We start from the raw sequence: 19,822 nt of genomic DNA, 5'->3' as shown, positions 1-19,822 counted from the left end.
AAAGGAAAGCTGTGCTCTAGCAGTTGCTTCCTTGATAAAACACTGCCTACAAGAAGTACCTTAACTTCTGTTATACTACACTTGAATAGACCTGTACCATTTCGTCACATGCATTGACAAAATGATAAAGTAAGTTGCATCTTCCTTTTGAGCAGGACTCTCTACTGAAAACACAGCTGCTTTTTAAAAATGGTCAGAATTGAAGGGCAGCTTATCTATTTTACTCATTGCCTTTGCCAAACAGACCACAACTGTTAGCTGCAGCGGTCGCTGTTTTCAACCAGTAAGTTCTACAGGTAACTGCCTGCGGTTAGGGAGGAAGCCGTCCCCCTGGCTTCGCAGAAAATCAAGGCATGGGACACGGCAGCCCTCAGCAGTTTCTCACTACTGTGACTGCTTGACAAGGCGGAAGGCTTCTAGGAACTCGTTGAAGTCGATGTTTCCATCCTTATTGAAATCAATGCTGCGAACCAAGTCCTTGATGCCATCATCCGTGAGTTCAATGTTCATGTGGGAGCTGAAAAGCTTCCAGGTTTGGTGGAATTCCTCAAATGAGATAAGACCTGTGGAGAAGGAAGGCACAGCCACCTCAGCGCAAGGTCACCGCTGCTGTCAATCCCCATGCAGCAGGCAAGGCGGGACCCTGGCTCAGGTGTGATCTCTCGTGTGACCCCTGCTGCCCACGTACCCTGAAGGAAAGAACGGAATCACTTGTAATCTACATTTCATGTGCTGCAACTAAAGGGACCCCAAAAGTAGAATGGAATTGCAATGCAATGATCAACACCCCCTGCACACCTGCTTACCTGAATGGTCTCGGTCTATGATCCTGAATATGGTCTCCAAGTTGGATCTGTTTCGATAAATGACTTCCAGCAAGCTCGACTGGATGTGCTGAAAGACAACATGGTCACCTTCCTTCTACCCTTATGACAGCTCTCTGCTTTCTCTGAGCAGTTACTGCAGACCTTCCCATACATAAAAATGTTTACCGCTCTCAAGAGTTTACCAGCAGTGCACATGGCAACATGTGTACCTTGTGAAACCTGTCACTTCCAAACAGAACTTTTCCGGGCTAACAGAGAAGATGGTGACTTGGGCTACATTTTTTAATGATTGCAGAGCTGGTTTTGCTGCGTGTAATTAAGAAACTGTGACTCAAAGAAGGGAATATAGTTTTCCTTCTCAAAAGCCTGCATCCAAAACTACCTCTAGGTTTTCATTTCACATGCATGATCTATTTCTACAGTTGACTGAATGCCTCTGGACTATCTGAATTCATGCAAGCTTTTCCATCGACTTCAGTACACTTTGGCTTATAGAGGAACCCTCCGCTCTCCTTTTGCACCATACTTGGTTCCACATGCTGAGGATTGGGTGAGCTGCTTTGCATCATGATTTGATGGAAGCGGGGGAGTCCTTACCTCTTGGCTCCGCTGCTCCATGGCCAAGTCGTCGAGCCAGGACTTATATTCCAGCATGCCGTCCGCCGTGCTGCGCAGCAGCTGTGGTCTCAGCATTCGCCAGGGCAGTCCCAGGTGCAAGACTGACTCCACTGATGTCGCCCAGTTGCTCAGTGTGATCCTTCCTGTAAGGAAGAAGGAGAGCCATGGAGACCTCTGAGAGATGGGCAGCTGAAAGCACACAAAGGCGAAGAAAAAAGCCTGGAGCGGTAATGCATACCCAGTCTACCCTGCTGCTGACAGCAACAGCTTTATTTCTCTATGGCACACTAGAGTACCTTGGTGCAGGAAAAAACACTGCATGGCTGTACCGTCATCAGCCACAGCAGGCACAAGTGCACTTGCTGCTCCCCCGAGCCTCAGCAAGCTTTTGAACGTTGCAACAAATCAGGGCCATGGGGCTGCAAACATCCAAACAAGTGGAAGACACTAACTTCGGATATTTCATCATAAACTTGTGACCTGTAGCCAGGGTCACCCCGAAGATTGTGGCCTACACAACTGCACTAGTACTTCCGCAGTGACCCAGGAAGATGGAAAAGCCCCTAGTTTAACAGCTGCTGTAACAGCTGAACTGGACTTTTGCTAACCATTTTGCTGCCAGGGAAGAAAGCAGTTCTGCCAAACGCCGTGTCCCTTTTCTTCCTCGGGCCACAAATGGGCAGATCTCAGCAGCACATCTTGGTCGGTGCAGCAGCAGAGCACTACTGTCAGCCAGAGAATTGTCAACTCTCAGCTCCTTCCTTAAGGCTCTGACAGAGGCAGCTGCCACAGAGGATATCCCTCACTTGCCTCTTCCCGGTGATTTTAGCCTCCAGGGATGAAAGGGCTGTAGAGACCACCCAGCCTGTCCCAACTGACACGTGACAGACATGTTCCAGGTGGTCTTTCCCAATGCTTCATCAATACTCCCTATTCCAAAGGGTTCTCCTAGTACCAAGCCTAAATTGCTACACATTAGGCTCGTCGCCTCTTGCTTCTCCGACACCCCCTTCATTGTAATGCCACTCTGGGGCATTAACAGTTTCCCGACAGAGACACTGAATAACAGCAAATGGGACCAACGCTCTAGCAAGGTCAGACACAGCCTCCCGCTCTGACAGTCGCTGACAACTATCAGCGAGGAGTCTCCCAACCAGCCACACGCTCAACTTAGCTGCTTCAATCCTGTCCTACCATGGAATTAACGTGAGTGCCCCTCGGCTCAGATTTACCCGTATCGTCCTTATCGTAGGCCTTGAACGCGCTAATGAGGGCCGAGGTGTGAGCAAAGAGCTTTTCCCGCAAGGCTTGAAAGGCTGACTCCTCTACTCTGCTGATCCTGGAGGACGCAGAAAAGAGAGAAGCACATTAAGGACTTGCCACGAAGCACAAGAGAAGCTGCGCCTTCCCCGTCCTCTGACCTGTCCATGGACTGCCCAGACCCTCGCACAACTGCTCTGCACAGCTACAGCTGCATCTCAGTGCTCCTGACAGAGCGCTGCGTGCTTGGAGCACAGTTCCCCGCAGCTGATGCAGTAAATTCCTGCATCAATTTGTGAAGTAACAAAGCAGAAGGGAACCTCAGCAAGGGTCAAATGTTAAAACTTGACTTCGAAAAGAGGAGCTGGAAAATCAGCAGTCTGTAAAAAAAGAGTCCGCATCTGATCTTGGAATGCTCCCTCCTTAACCCTTGAGCCTCCCCTCAGTAATTTCTGCACAAACTTTGAATCCTCCTCTACTGCTATTATTTAGTAAATGAAGCTGTGAAAGTTCAGCTCCGGAGTCAAACTGTCTTAAAGCTCCCAAAGTGTTCCCTTTCAGAATTTTGCCTTGGTGAATACAGAGCAACCGGAAAGCCTTGCCTTTGGGTCATAGTGAGAGTATGGGCTGTCTTGTTCGCTTGGTACTGAACAAAATGTGGGACGAGGTCCGGTCCCAGCTTCACATAGGCTCCCCTGTTGCTGCCAATCTCATAGTAGTTTGAGGCTGAAAATATGGTCAGCACCTAAGCCCCAAAAAAGAGAGGCATTTACAGTCAGTACATACATCCTCTATTGTATATACATGTATCAGTGAAAACAACACAACTGATCCCATCTGGAGTCGACACACTGTGAAAGCACCATGTTTTACATGGAGAAGGAAGAGCGAGGTGGCGGCTGGCCTGGAAGCTGTACAGGTGTGAGTTCCTCGAGGGCGGCGCTGGTCTCACGTGGATCTGGCCACACACTGGGCTTCTGCAATTTCGCTGTGCTCTCCCGACAAATTCTACTCTCCACTGCAGTAAGCAGAGTCAAAAGTGCCCCTGTTGAAATCACTGAAGTGACCATGAACCTTCGAGAGCAAAACTTTGTGGCAGCAGCTTAGTAACACCCTTTTGTACATGATTTTCAGAAACAGCTGCATTAAGTGGGGGCAATGACACAAAAGGGTTCAGATCTTTTCTCAGCTACCACGCGCGAGGACGTGCTTTGCCTGCACAACAGATGCACCCAACAGCGTAGCTGGCTCCAGACTGTCCTGACCTAAGACCTCAGCTGGGAACACACTTCAGTAACTCACAATAGGATTTTGTGTGTACTTAACAAAGCCCCATTGGGAGAAATGCAGAGCTGAGACAAGCCATCATGGAAACCCCACCCTAGGAGGATGGAAACACAAGTATCATCCTCGCCGCCTCCCTCACCGACCTTCCGGTTGTGACAGAACTCGTAGCCCTCTTGCTTGCACTCGTGGGAGCGGATGAGGAACTGCAAGTTGTACTTCTCAAGGGTCTTCCCTGTCACGTCAGGCCCAAAGTAGCAGCCACCACCTCGCACTGTATTTGCTCTGCAGCCCTCCTGAGGCATGGGGTCACTCCAGAGAATGTCTAGGATCTGAAAGGATTGGATAAGTTAAGTTCACTGAATAAAGTCTACCCCGTAGATACCACCCATCAAAGTTTACTAAGCAAATACAGCTCGCTCTCTGAATCACTCCCTGCACTGCTGCTATTACCATAGTGCAGGGAAACAGAGATGTTTCCTGCATCGCAGCTGAACCACCGTACTGCTCTGTGGGACTGTCACAGACCTGGTCCACCACAGAGGTGACAATATTGTTGGCCTGCACGCTCAGAGTGCCTGGGGGAAGAGGGGTGTCCATAAATCAGGATAACAAGCTTTCCCTTCCTTCCCAAAACACAGGGCAAGAACACCCAGCAGATCCTGAGGCCATGAGCAGACTTAGTAGTAAACTCCTTTGCTCTCTAGCCAGGACAGTCCGCAGCCTCTAGAAGTGTAAGTAAATGCTGACTCAGTAACTACTATTTGGATTAAAGTTTAATCTCGTTAACCCTGACCTCAATATATAGCTTTATGCCGATAAGGTGTGCAATGCCAGGATGTCGTATGTAACGTGAAGTAAGTAACCATGGTTTCAGAGTGCACAGAAGGGGCTAACAGACAGAGTGGTCTAACAAATGGGAAACCAAGTTCCCAGGCTCTGGCCTGCCTAGCAATCTACTCGAAGTGCAGTCCAGCTAAAACCACAAATGCAGTCTGCTCTTAGTACCCAAGATCACGACTCATTCGTCAGAAAATTACATGCTCGTTCATTACCTACAGAGCAGACTTCAGATACACCACGTACGCAGTAAGCGACCCAACTACTGGGCTCTACAATCAATCAATCTTGTCTATTATTTCTCTACGCTGCAGTGATTCAAGAAAACCTGTTGCCCCACTCTGTGCCTGAGGTCACATGCTCACAGTATAACCCTTCCTGACCACTTAGCGCTGAATGATCAACGCCGCGCTGTCTCGGGATACAGAGCAGTAGGTACAAAATAGCACAAACACCATTAGCCTGCCTGCTAGAACTTCAACACCGAGTTGCTCCTTAACTCCACTATACGAAGCAGCAAAAATCTCTCCACAGAGAGCTCTGTGCACTGACCCACATATTTTATACTGAAGATCCCTCATAACAGAGAACAAACGTGCAGGACGCACTCACAGCCCACCGAGCTCAGGGCCCTGCTTAGACTAGTCACCTGCTTCCACTCCTCCTGGCGAGTCCAGCAAGGCCCATCCAAATCCGTCAAGGAGACCATGCTGGAATAGGTGAGCTCCTCCTCCTCCGACTCGCTGACGTCCACCAGCCGGCGGCACCACTCGATTTGCTCCTGCACCGTCTGCCGGACCCACCTGGACAACTCCAGCCTGTTGGCCATGCTGGGAGCGTGGGCTGGCCGGGACTGCGGCGATAAACTGGGGGCTGCCCCATTCCCTGCTGGGTCAGCCTCTACTTTGCTCTCCCCATTTACTTCCTGTATTTCCACATTTCTCTTGAACTCCTTTCTTTTCTTCCCTCTTAATACAGAAATAAACTAAAATAGGTAAGAGAGAAAAGAGAGCTGGTCACACTACATCTCCAGCTGTAACATCTTCCACTGGCAGACTGTCAAGTGACCCAAGCCTCTGAGTCTCAATTCCCTTTGCTGCCATCAAATATTGATTAATTGTGGAAGATTACTAGTGCCATCCTCTTGGACGTGCCATTCTTAGTTTACAGCTGCGGCCCCAACATCCATACTGACTACACATCTCTCTCTTATTCATGGACTTGACTTACTTACTTACTTTGCGCGGTTCAGGCATTTCACAAAACGTAGAGTATGGATTTAATCTGTGATGGGAACCAGACAGCAGAATGACGGAAGGACTGCTGACTGGTGCAAGTGCTTGTCATTACATTTGGAGAAGGGAAGTAGTATTTCTCAACGAGAAGGTGAGACAGAGACAAGTTAAATGACTTATCAAAATCCGTCTGGATATCTGGGGGGAAAAACAGTCTAAGGAACTGTGGGACAAAGTCTCATCGTCACTGCGTTTTTACAGTAAGCACCAGCACATCTGTTTACCCATGGCATTACCCACCACTTCCCTGGCTACGATCCTTACATATTTCAGAAGCCAAGAGTACTTCTTCCCTTCACACCTCCTGCACGCACATTGTTAAACCAAAGAGATCCTTAGCCTGAACTTAAACAGAGTTTGTCTAGGAAGACCGTCCTTTAGATTTGTCTTGCCAAAGGCCAAGCTGATGTCTAGAAATAAGCTCCTCGCCACAGATCAGCAAATACACTGTTGACTCTTGCAATACCTAGAAGATGAAACCTACTTTGTTCCTTTGAATTTTCTCAAGCATGTCCAGGTCAGTGGTGTCAGAGATGCCTCCGTGTATAATGAGGACTTTCTGATCAATCAGGGTGGCAAGGGGCAGCCAGCAGAAGACATTCTGAATCATCTTCAAGATTTTCTTCCCGTGCTCCTAGGAGGACAGGTCAGAAAGGAAAAGACAAAGCATCAAGCCTTCAAAGTCCACATCTCACGTGGTAAAGGAGACACAAACGTATGCGTACCTTGTATTTCTGCATTACTTCCTTGGTGAAACCGTAGCTTAAAGGAAGAGGAGAAAGGGAGTTCAGTGGGATTTTGCCGCGACACCCTTGACACCTCTATCGGTCCCGCAGAGAACCCGTACCGTAAGTTGACCATGTGGTCCTCATGGTTCCCACGGTTGAGATGAACCTCCTTTGGGTAGATCAGGAGGAAGGTAAAGAGGATGATGAGGATCTCAAGGGACTGTTTCCCTCTGTCTACGAAGTCCCCGTTGAACACATAGGACTTGGAAGGGGAAGGAAGGCCATTCTGTAAAAGCGAGGAACAGGTGGATGTTACGAGAGAGGCTTCCCCATGATCTCCATATACCTCCCCACGACAACCACACATTCTCTCGCTCCTGTCCCAGGTTACCTTATACAATAGGTCCTGACTCTTATTTTTATAAGAGGCTCCCAGTGGCAAATGCACTGAAAAGTGAAAGCTGGCAGTCAGGAAGAGTTGCCATTGTTATCTGCACTTACTTACAAGAATGTCCACAGGCACTTCCCAAATGTACGTGTATATCAGATTTCAAAGGCAGCAAGCAAGTAAGCTGCTGCTTTGTGAAGCCATTTAAAACCGATCAAATTGACCTGGAGAGTCACACATGAAGGGCCCGATTTTGCGAACACTTCTCAGCATGACCTGTGCGATACCTCTCGCAATGCCTGGCCAGCCTCCCTCTGCAAAATACGGTGCCTACCTTATAGAATATGAGGAACAAGTCATCCAGCTGTCCGTGCAAGTCTCCTAACAGGCACAAAAAGACAAGTGTGTTTACCTTCAACTTAAAACGACACCAATAAATAACTTCCTATGAAATGTCTCCTCTATAAATTCATGACCACTGAAATATTTTGGGAAGAAGGTACAAGTTTCCTTACACTGAGCCAATGTGCCCGAAGGAAAAGGACATGATGTGAAGGCTTGAGCTGAAGCCTGAGAAGGACAGGGAAAAACCTACACCAGCTTCTGAAGACTCTGATTCAGAAGCTTTGTTCATTTCTCTCGTACAATGACACAACATGGCACAAGAAACTGTTTGACTTTGATCATTACATGGGAGAAAGTTTTGCATACAAAATAATAATCAAACTAAATTCTCATTTAACATGATATTGGAGAGAGAGGTTCGCTTTTCAGAAGCTGACTGCACGCAAAATTCTGTGCTAAGTACATACTTTTCAGTAATATCTCAAAGTTTAAACATTAGTCCTAGAGTAGGAAAATACTGGTAAAAAGCTTTGTCTCCTTCAAATTTTCTTGATAGGATGCAAAGACATGTTAGTATTCTGGTTATGAATGCATCCGCCGTTGCTAATGAAGACTCGGCCAAAACAACTCCAGGACTTGGTTGTTTAAATCATCCCAGGCCACAGACCAGGACAGAAAACGACAAAGAGTTTTGAGGCCGGTCCTCGACTGGGTGCAGTTTTTGTGGTTTAGTAAAACGACTCTGTGTTTGGGGTGACAGAACAAAGACAACCATAGGGTAAACCCAGATATTTTAGACAACCCCAGTTGCCTCTCAATGCCACATGCATTTCGCTTTCAGACTGCATTCGCCTTCCACCTTCCGCATCGTGCTCACGCTACCGTTTTTTATCTTTCCCACCCCTTCCAAGGGAACATTCTGCCCCAGAGACTGCGCAGTGCCCTCCCACCCAGACATACCACACACAGTGACCTCCTCGCTGTAGCAGGTGGAGACATGACTGATGTTTGGCAGCTGCTTGAGATGCTTTCTGGTCTCGTGCAGAAGGTTTAAGACATAGCGAGCGTGGAGCTGCTACTAGGAGAAAGCAAAGGGATTAAAGCAGGAAATCAGCAGGAAATCTGAGCAACAACAGCAGTTCTATCTGCAGAGGCCCTGAGGACCCACCACGACAGCCTGGACAGCAGAAGCTGTCACCGGGATGACACTCACTGCTGACCTACGGGCTTACAAACAACATGAGGCAAATAGTGGGAAATAGCAGGATGGAAGAGACTCACCCCAAGCAGCCCAGCCTCGGCATTGGCAAGGCTGGCAAGAGAACCCATAAGTCTTAACACGCTGTGGTCGAGGCTCTATCCGCTAGGCAACACCACCTCCTAGAGCAGCAGAAATTCCAGCCCGGTAGCACAGGTAAGAAGCTGCTCCTCTAGACCTTTCTTAGCCTTCTCCACATTAAGCCAGGCCCTGAGCTGCGATGTGTCTTGCAGAAGCATGTTCCCTTAAAGGCAGGGTGTAGGCATTTAATACTATTCAAGACACTAGAGACCTTTATTTTAGAAGCCTTTTGTTTGGAGAAGGGATGTTTTGACCTAATCTGCAGTTCAGCACCTTGACTGAGGGATGGCAGCAGAACACTGCAATTGTTAGTGCTGCCGAATTGGTACTGGACAGACTTCCTCACTAAAAAGCTCACATTTTACATGTTAAATATGAGTCAAAGTTGCATGGTGCAAAACATAATTTTAATCAGCTGTTTCCATCTGGGCCATATTATACTTTTTTACATATTAAGAAATTACAACCAACAATGAGACGATGTTTCAACATGGACTCTTGTGGAGGTTTTTCCCTTTCAAAATGAAATTCGGGTTAATATTGGCACACAGCTACGGAAAGTTTTCATTTTTGTCAGGACTGCATCTTCAAAAAGGAAATAAGTTCCTGTGGCAGGGGGGAATACCTACCAGATGATTTCCATCCCCCTTTGCTTAACAGCCTGGCAACTCATGCTCCAGTCAGCTTAGCTTGTTAGGAAGTATGAAACTAAATTATCTATCCTACACTCCTGTGTAGAAAAGGGGAAAGCGTGGTTCCTTTTGGGATCCTTACTTGTTTCTGTTTGAAAGCTTCCAGCAAGGCAGTCGCATGGTCAGGAAGGAGTGGGAAAGAGAGACGGGGTCCGGTGTAGGAGTCTGGCACCTCCATGGATTCATAGTCACAGTATTTTTCCAGCTCTGCCTCTTTGAAGCTTTCCCCACTTATGAACATGCGACTGATAAAATCCCCTGGATGGCAGATTGGTCGGTTTGATTGTTGTTGTTTTAAAAAGAGAAAAAGAGAGAAGAAAAACTTAAGTTGCCTCAATACACCATTCTAGCAATTTGCTAAATAAAAGCTGTTTGGTTCGGCTAGAGCTCACAAGCAATGGCAGCAGCGGAGGCTAGCTCCTAGTTTGACACCGCTACAGAATTTGCAGTGGGGAAAAGGCTGCAGGGAGAAGTTTCGCTGTGCTGTGTGTCAGGCAGTGCTGGCAGTGCACTGGTTTCTGCAAAACTCTGGTAGAGCCAGATGGACATCGGTTGCCATGGCTAACTGAAATCTTATTTTCAATGAGATGCAGAAGCAACCTTTAGAATAAGGAACTGTCTCCTACGCCCCTCTTTTTTCTAAGCCTGCACCTACATTCACAGTATTGCACAAACTTGGTATAAATATGCTTTTTTTTTTTATTGCTGTAACATCTTGGAACCCAACTCAAGGGACGGGACATTATTGTCCTGTTTTATGCAGACACTGAAAAAAAGCCTTCCTCAACAGAGCTTTGCTGTAAAAAATGTGAGGTAGTTGTGAGAAGGAGGGTGGCAGTTTGAAAGGAAGGAGCAAGCACTTCAGCAGGTTATGGTCAGCAAAGTAAATAGTTAATTATGACGTGCTACTATCAGATTGCAGACCTAAGCTCATTAGCAAGTTCCCATTAGCAAGTGCTAAGAAACAACATGCAATGCTCTCTGCAGATTCAGGAAGATACTATATTGGTTCCCACAGCACTTCTCCCACCCCAATTATAAGCGAGACACTAAAATATAAATAGAGACCATAGAGCACAGTTCCCTAAAGATGGATTCTCTCGCTTCAGAAATGGACTCTGAAAAGCCCTGGTTACTAGGGGTCACTGAAAAAAAGGCAGATTTCTAATACTGCTCTTTTAGAAAACACAATGAGCTTTTATTCCCCCTCGCAGCTCCTAAGGAGCAGGAATTGCCCCAGATCCCTCACGCAGCTCTAGCAGTCTCCAGACAATTCATTCCCTATCCACATTCCTCATGCCATAGCTCTTCAGAGTCTCTTGGCCCCCTTTGCCATCCTGAAGGGCCAGCATTGGGCAACAAATCAACAGAGGGTGCAGCCTTCTGAGCTGCTGATGCCACATCTACAAAAGGCACAGAGAAACTTACTCTCTTTACTGCTGCTTGGCGTGAAGTGGTCCATGAGGTAACTGAAGAAGTTGTGAAGCTGCAAGAAGAGAGAGTGCCCATCATCATTCACCATAGCATGAAATTCTGCAGAGTGGCAACCTAACACGATCTTCTTTCCAGAAGTAGTATCTATACCCTTATCACTTTCTCTGGCATGTACAACAAATCATACCATACCTTGTGATGCAGTCAGAAACGTAGCTCTGCCTTCAGCCATAAAGGCAGAAGTAGACCTATAAGCCCTCTCTCTCCCCACCTGACAGCAAGGCAACCATGTAAGAGAATATTAATCAGAGTTAAAATATAATGAACCAACTAAGCTTGCCTGTTTTGTTGAGACTCGGGAAAAGTCTTACAATGTTAAGTGGTCCTTAGGGCTTTCTTTCAAGTCTCATTACTTAGGGTTTCATCAGATATAAGCAGGCAGGAAATCAACAGGCAAAAAAAGTGGCAGGAAACCCAGTCCTTGGCCCACTGAAGCACTTACAGGGTTACCAGCCAGGAACGAGTGAGTCTGTGGCACAGAAAACACCCTCCTGTTTGAAAATTCAAGTAAGTGACCCTGCCTACCAGCATGGCAAAGAATGGCAGAGGGAAGAGAGAGCAGGCTCCAAAAAGAGGCAGAGAACTGTTCATTAAACAGACAAAAAAAAAAAAAAACACAAACAACCAAAAAAACCCCCGCCAAACCCACAAATAACAACCCTCTCTGAATTTCAAACAAAGCTCTGGAATTCTTGTCACAGAGATTACTCAGCTTCACTAATAAACAATGCTCTTTCCTCCCTAGACTGCTCCACTCTTAGCGACTCTGAGTCCCCGCAGGCCCTCAGGCAGAGACTGACTTCTCTCCATCTTGCGCACCCACGCAAGAAGAAGTTGCCTGCTCCTGCGTTAAAAATAGTTTGCCATTGGCTAGCTTCATCACAGAGGGATTGCGTTCAAGCACATACTTTCTTCTTGGCACCTCACCTTGATCTGATCCTGCTCACAAGCATACTCGATGGATTGAAAGATTCTCCAGGTGCAACGTCGGCGCATTTCCAGCCGAGCAACGTAGCGCCGATACCACTGTTGGATCAAGACGGCTGCCTTGAAAGCTAGGGGACAAAAACGGAACCAACCTGCTGAGCTGCAGTGGCTGCAGGTGAGGTACTCCACTATTGCTCCTTTCCTGACCCTGAAAATTGAAGAGGGACCTTTCTTTGTCAGGAGCAAGTTTGCAGGAAAGGTGAAAAAATGCACTCCTTTTCACCATATTGCAAGAGGTTGATCTGACCCTGCCTGATCAGAGACCTCTGAAGCACTTCAAACCACTGCTTCTAGCTCCTCAGCACCAGTGTTAACAGCAACTTGTCAGGGCCTAAAGGTCCAAACACATTCTTTGCTATTAATAGACAATTTCCTCTCTTTCTGTCTACCTTAAGCATTTTCATGTCCATCTTACAGTCGAGGTAACTGGGGCTTCGGGAAACCGGAGATTTGACTGAGGCCACCCAAGTAGCTGGGGGAAAACAAGACACCAAGTTCCCTTCCAGAACCTTAAAAATAGGGGGTTTGTCTACCTTCTTTTAAGCCAAATAAACACCTTAGCTTTTGCAGTTCTGGACACACTTCAAAAGGGATCTATTCTAGCATAAATGTTGACATACCATTCTCGTGGAATAAAATAAAGATAAAATTAAGACCCACACTGAAAAGAGGGAGACAGATCTCTGGCACAGAAGGAACGAAATGCGAGGAATTTCCAGGTGCCTAATCGCTGTTCAGTCCACAGCCAGCACTGGCACAATGCTCTTCTCTCAAATGACAGCCATTTGCCCTGGTCTTTAAAACATAACCATTCCTCTGCACTTCCCCAATGCCAGTGGTTTCTATTAAAAGCTTATTTCAGATGGGGTTTCCCATTTCCTTTTTCAAGTTCTGCCACAAAACCTCTAGAAACAACTCCATCCTCCTTAAGCTGGTCTTTACACCATTTGGACCGCTTGGTTACTTCACAGCACCTTGCCAACCAACTCTGCTGCTCGGCATCTCTCTTTTGTTTACGCTCTGCGTCCCTTCCTCTTCATTTCTAGGCCCTTGAGCCCTACATTTAAAACATTTTCTAGCAATGCTTCTCTGTGTCATCTTTAGCCGAGGGCAGGAGGGATGACCGCTCTATCTGCAGGCTGGCCTCAAAATCAGACGGAGACGACAGAGTCACAGAGTTAGCGCTGCTGCAGGAGTTCGTATTCCCTTGGCTTCTGGTTTGTGAGAGAGCACTGCCACGTTCAGCAAAGCAAGGAGAGCCATGGGACGTGCAGGGTGGAGAAGCTTTATAAAAAGAATAAAATCCCCACACACGCCCCAAAGGCTGCTAAGTGCTGTGGAGAGACAGAGATCCCATTAATTCAATTACCTTGCATTAATTACATAACATAAAGCACACCCTTCATGTACTTCAGCAGGAAACATTGACCTTTACCTAAATAAGATATCGTTACAGCTTATATATTGAAAATAATAATAATTCTAAATTATGTTACTGTTACAGCACTGGGAGCTTCAGAGCACTAAAAGGGAAGGGAAGAGCTATTGCTGTTGTGCAGCTGGGGAGCCGAGTCACGGTGAAGTCATGGACGAGAAGGTAAGACTTTGGCTAGCCTTAATTCAAGAATAACTTACGTATTCTTTGCCTGAGCCATATATCTTGTTGAGAAGATGCTTACTGATCTGCTAGGCTATGAAAAAATGGCTGTCTTCCTTTCCTGCAGTTTGGTGCTCCTGATGCTACCTCTTCAAGCCTCCTTTATAACAGACCCAACGCTAGCTGCCTTATTCCCTGTAATTTGGCTGGCATGTAACCAGAATCACAGTCACAATCGCTCTCTAAAATAAACAACTTCTAAATATTTTGTTTTCCCCTAACAGTGGGTAAATGTCCAATTACTGCGGTAAGTCAAATGTATTTCAACTGTATTGCGAGCAGAACTTCATAGTTGTGACTACAATCATATACCGATGAAAACTAGGTCCTTTGAAACATTAAAAATAAAATCTGTGAAAGGCTCATTATCAAGCACACAGTAAGCATGCATACTACCATACACAGCGTTTTAAGCTCCATGTGGGCAAGGCATTGTTATTTTATGCTACTTCTGCAGAGACTGACCCTGCAACTGAAAAAGCTGGGTATTCTAATTTACTGGCTCACCTGGGTTGGGTTTCATCTGGCAGTGTTTGTACTAGTTTAGAAAAAAATAATAAAAAAGGAAGAGAAAGGGATTTATCCACATTTTGTGTGGATCCAAGCAGTAAACCGAATCATACATCATTGTATAAGCTACTGAAGTCAGCACTCAAACTAAAAAACGCCTATTCATGCTAGCAGTATATAGTTCACGCATCAGCTTACAGGGGGGGCCTGCACCCTCTCTGGGGTTCCCCATCCCCTTCCCCACTCAGGTGCAGGGCTGGTTTAACATAGCTCTGCTGACTACACTTTCCATTGGGAACAGCCTTTGGGCCTTGTACAAGGGAGACAGGATGACACCTGGCACATTATACATGGGTAAGTCCTAAGCAGCTCCACATCTGCAGATCACCAGATCTGAAAGGTTTTGAGAACCAGATGCAAGAAATGCAGAGAGGTTTTACTGCCATGGGAAAACGTTGATGGGAATGCAGAGTTTCAAGTAAGTAATTAGTTTCATGTTACACTTGTTTGCTATAGACAAGCCTTTATTCTAAAATAGCCCTGAACTTGTTGGGAAAGTCCATGGTTCTCTGGTGCTATAGGCAATAGAGCGGTCTAACTTAAATAAAAGGTGGAGTTTTTCAACAAAGAAAAATTACAAACAAAAAAGACACTGAGTCACAACAGTATCCCCTCTTTCTTCATTTCTAAAGGCAATCACTTTTTCCCTTTCAAAGTCACTTGCAAACAGTTTGCACCATACTGCTGTTCTGCCAGTGCTAATGACTGAATGAGTCAACGGAGTGATCCATCTCTTTATTTTTTACACTTCCTTATGTGTAAAGTCTCGCACACGTTTATGAGTCTGTTCCACGGCAGACCTAAACACACACCCAGAAAACTGATACTATTATACAGAGGGTTTCATAAAAATGAATCATTAGTGCTTGGAGAGCCGTTAAAAAAAAATCTAGATCTTTAGCAGAGATTAAGAGTGTTGCGCTGATGTAATTAGAAAAAAGCACACTTTTTGCTTTTCAGCTTTTCTTAGCCACATCCTCTTACCTTTGTTAGAGCCAGATTTGTTTTGGCTTTGCTAATGCGTCTGCTTTATCAGTCCTGCACCGCTAACACAGTCTTTAAAAACGGAGTCCACCAGAAGCAGCAGGGTGATACCATCTATCTCACTGTCAGCACGTGACAACACACACGTTAGCCAACAATTGATTAATTGCTAGTTCTGACAGAATTGCTTTTTGCTGCTTTATTTCTGCTCAGGTTCTGGTTGATTTTAATCTAAACTTGGTCTAAATAGCTGTTATTTTCTCAAGCCTGTTGGTCATCTGCCTGGCAGCTGAAACTCCTTCTCACAGGATACTGAAAGACATGACCTTGCCTCAGTACTATCAAGAAAACCGAGTAACTCAGAAAAGAAACACATCCACTGCAACCTCCCAACGGCACATGCAGGAGCAGCTGGGAAAAGATTACTTTTCAAAGAATAACTCACCATTTTCAGATTTCTGCAGAGAGTACTTGTAGGTGGCGTTTACAGAACTACCAGATCCCATGTTCTGCTCCTAGAACGTTGCAGACTGGCCCAGTATCACCAAAACCACAAAAGAGATGCAGGAAAGGCCATTTGGTCAGAGTCAAAACAGCTGCAACATGTCCCACAGTGCCGAGAATCTATAACTAAATATATTAACACTTATTAAAAGCAATGAGCAGGCGGTCTGTCTTGTGCCCAAGTACATCTTCCACTAGCAGCTTTTTCCAGCTACTTTGTTCTCTTCTAGGCCATCTGAGATGAGGATTTCTGCCTTCCTGTTTCAAATTTCAGGTCAGCTGTATGAATAAGAATCATTTCAGCACCTTTCCTAATTGTATAAAAATAGCAGGGATTGCCTATCTGGGTACTGTTACGGTATATGTATATGGTATACAGTAGATGTATAAATGGGACGTTCCTGTACTTTCACAATGCTTCAGATGCCTAATTTTAGGCTCTTAAACTATTTGCAATATGGCAGTCTTTGACTGAACCTTTGTTTCAGACGCTACAATAAAATAATCTTGATTGAGCTCTGAGAGCAGACTACATCTCCAAATCTTCACACTGCCTCCTCGCTTCCTCACGCACAGCTGGAGCACCTGGATGAAGGTGCTGGAATACTACGCGTGACTGCATGTGAGAGGCAGTAGTACACTGTATAGAGGAAAAAAAAAGTTTTATAGTTCCTGACCAGCAATTAAAAAGTCAGTAAGTTGATTCGTTAACAATCAGTATTTGCAGACAAATATTCATGCATATAGCCATCTGTGAAGAGTAACTTTCATTATGAGGGATGAACACACAGATGGTATTTAAATCTATTTTCAGTACCACAGCTAGAGGGGAGATAAGTCTAAAATAACAATTAGCTATCATAAGAAAATAATCAGCTTTGTTAAACACTGCTTTCCTTCACCTCGTGGGTCTGCTTAAGTGTGGGAACATGTTATACCATCACTTGCTCAGATCCTAGCCAGTGTAAAAGGACAGGACAGCCAGACTTTTGTAACCTCACTGCTGTGGAAAGCTCTTGTCAGAGCAAACAAGCTTAGGTTGAATTCTGAAATCTCTTCACTTTGAGGACAACCAGAATGTCATTCACAGTCAGACATGTTTCCTCTGGAAAAAAAAAAAAAAATCAATCATGCAGTACCGCCAAAGCGGCCGCAGACTGTATTGCATAAGAATTATACAGGTTTTCATTCTAACCCAGAACTGCGCAGGGAGAAAGCTGAGAAAGGGAGGGAAAGAAAGAAACACCTATAAAAATGTTAAGCCTGGTGCTAGCAGGAGACCACAGCTGAAAGGCTTTTGAAGGGTCAAGACGGTGTGAGTACAGGAGCACTTCTCCCCAGCAGAGGGAAGAGTCCTTCTCCTTTTCTCCCTTCACAAAATCCTTTTGCCTCCTTCAATCTCTTCCCACCTGACCCTCGTGTTTCCTCTCCAGACAGCTACGGATCTGCACAAACACCAATTGAAGGAACACGTCCGGTGATGATAAGGTGCATGTGTGCAGTGTTTGCTCGGGAGGATGAGCCATGCTAGGCAACATTTCAGCATGGAGAGTTTCAAAGGCAGATGAAGTGCTGAAATTCTCTACCTTGCCCAGGATGCCGAATTGCACAATGGCATCTTCACACTAGCTGGGTGATGCAACAGGAGGATACGTAGCAATGCTCTCAACAAAATACCAATCGCTCCAGTTTTCACTCTAACATTATTTCATATCAGTGTCAAAAATGGCCTGAAATCACTGCTGAGTTATGCCCAATTGTATCTGGTGCTTTATGGCCTTTGTGCTTAAATAATGCAAGTACTCTAACAACTTTTCAGGTTATTAACTAATCAAACGGACAATTGCACACAAAAACCAGAATCTCATTTAGGGCTCTTATTTGTAACCTCCTGTACAAGGCAAATTGCATTTCAGGGAAAACAAATTTTCAAGCTCAGATTTTCTGAGTGTAGACTTATAACTCCCATCTGGCTATCCAAAGAAAAAATTTCTTTTCAAAGACACAGATCTGAAGATTTCAGCAAGTATTTGCTATCCAGAGAAGCAGGATGCAAATGATTCACTCTGTATCAGGAGCTTGCTTTGGAAAGAATCACCCCCAAGCACCTCCGCTTACTTATACTTCTGGTATAACCTGGCAGAGCAGTGTGAAACAGCGTGACGCAGGTGCCTTACAGATTAAATGGCACCAGAAGACACACTCCATCTACTAATGGGATTTCAGTCCACAGGACCAGATTCAAGCCAATCCCAAAAAGAAACCTGAAACATGGTTCATGTAGACAACTGTTCCTTCACACTGGAGGTCAAGCACAGCCTGCGTGTCTAGATGTATCTTCAGTGCTGCTTAGGAACGTGACTGTACCAGCTTCAAAGGAAGATGGAAGCTTCAGCTTTTTGGAAGATGTGAGATGCCTTTAAAGACACCCTTAAAAATGCAAACATGAGGAAAAAAATCCTATTTGATGATTTAGAACACTTCCAGATCACTTTTTAAATATAGAGAACAAATCTGAAGCAAGCGCTTAAGTACAGATGTAGGTACTTTGCTTGCTTAGGAGGCGTTCAGGGGTACCACCTATCTGTTTTGATAACATGTGACCTTGGCTCCGAGATCACCTTTGGAGACACAGAATAAAACTTTTCCTCATTTCCCTCCTTCCCTGCAAAACAAGCAAGCATTTGCTACTTGGACAGCCCTACTTTAAACACAGATTTTGGCCATCCATACTGAGGGATGGTCTAGTATTAGTGTGCCCTAGGCGCACCTGCAGAGGGCAAGCACAGGCAACAGCACCTACCTGTTTATCTTTTTGTGAACAGTCTTGTCAACGAGTCTGTCCCAAGCGATTCCTGGAGCTGCAATTTTGCCACTTCGTCCACTTCCTTATCCTCAGATTTTTCTGAGGGCCACAGCCTGAGTAAAGGAGTGCACAGCAGTAAACCAGAGATTCCAATGGAATTAAACCTGTTTTGAAGGTGGGAGGAGTGAGGAAGAAATAGAGCCACTCCAGCTGCTCAGCACCTCTCAGTGACGTGCACCCCTCCCCTTCCTAAAATCCTGCATCCCAGAAAAGGAAGAGGAACAGAGACCCATAAAGATATGGGCTGGAAGACTTGATGAAGTTGAACAGTGGCATCACCTCAAAAACATGTTGTATTAAATAACCAGAGGAGACAAAATGATGCAGCTAGAAAACAGCCGGCTACCGACTGCTCCTTTCTCATCTTGCTCTTGGCCACCATTCCCCTCCTGCAGAGTTCTTTACGCTTTCTCCGGTGCATCTAGAAGGCCTCTGAAACAGGCTTTCCTCACGCCTTCTGAAAAGCTGCAATACATTCATACGGGCCTCTCCCCTGGTACGCACCACTGCATAGAGCATCTGCTAGCAAACACGCCTGCTAAGTAAAGCAAGGTGATAAAACCTGCTGTACGCACTTACACTGGGGCAGAACTAAACCACCACCAAAAAAAGCATGGGTCAAGAGCCACACACAGATGTAGAAAACTAACAGAACGACAGAGTTCAGTGCCTCAGTACAAGACAGCAGACATGTACAGAAGATACACGTTCCCTGTTCACCAGAGTTAGCGTTCTAAAGGCAGGAGAAACATGAAACAGCCGCACTCCACGCATACCTCCTAAACCAACAGATAATCTACTCGTTTTTGCGACGCTTAAAACACGAGCCACCGATGCGTTTAATACTACCCTACAATACCACGTAGAACTCATTAAAGGAAAACTTGCACAAATCCATTTGTGTCAAGCATCCCGAAACAAGAACAACAAAAGCCTAATTAAATTTCCTGGCTTGCCATCAATATTATTTTAACTCCTTCAAAACCAAAGCAAGTGACAGCATTTTGAATCAAATGCTACACACTTTGTCGCATGGCTGAGCTTGTCCACATCGCAGATCTGTGCAGAATTTAGTGTTCCACTCGTGTGAATGGAAGGCTTCCTGCAAGGAACACCGAAGCTCAGGCGAAGCCAACTCCATCAG

The 19,822-nt window shown here is 45.6% G+C and overlaps 1 protein-coding gene across 1 annotated transcript; it reads right to left on the bottom strand.

The window, feature by feature from the left end:
• Positions 1 to 384: 384 nt before the first annotated feature.
• Positions 385 to 15,814, bottom strand: PPEF2 (protein phosphatase with EF-hand domain 2; the record flags this gene model as incomplete). Its single annotated transcript, XM_081999256.1, is given in 16 exon segments — positions 385 to 563; positions 807 to 894; positions 1,425 to 1,588; positions 2,678 to 2,784; positions 3,308 to 3,450; positions 4,136 to 4,321; positions 5,479 to 5,814; positions 6,609 to 6,758; positions 6,850 to 6,885; positions 6,887 to 7,138; positions 7,575 to 7,621; positions 8,546 to 8,660; positions 9,699 to 9,874; positions 11,045 to 11,102; positions 12,038 to 12,165; positions 15,754 to 15,814. Coding segments are annotated over 16 exon segments (2,226 nt in total).
• Positions 15,815 to 19,822: the final 4,008 nt, after the last annotated feature.

The sequence above is a fragment of the Phaethon aethereus genome, assembly GCF_964289735.1.
Source record: "Phaethon aethereus genome assembly, chromosome: 4".
Classification (NCBI taxonomy): domain Eukaryota; kingdom Metazoa; phylum Chordata; class Aves; order Phaethontiformes; family Phaethontidae; genus Phaethon; species Phaethon aethereus.
The sequence above is the reverse complement of the archived record's forward strand: the minus strand, read 5'-3'. Positions and strand labels throughout refer to the sequence as shown.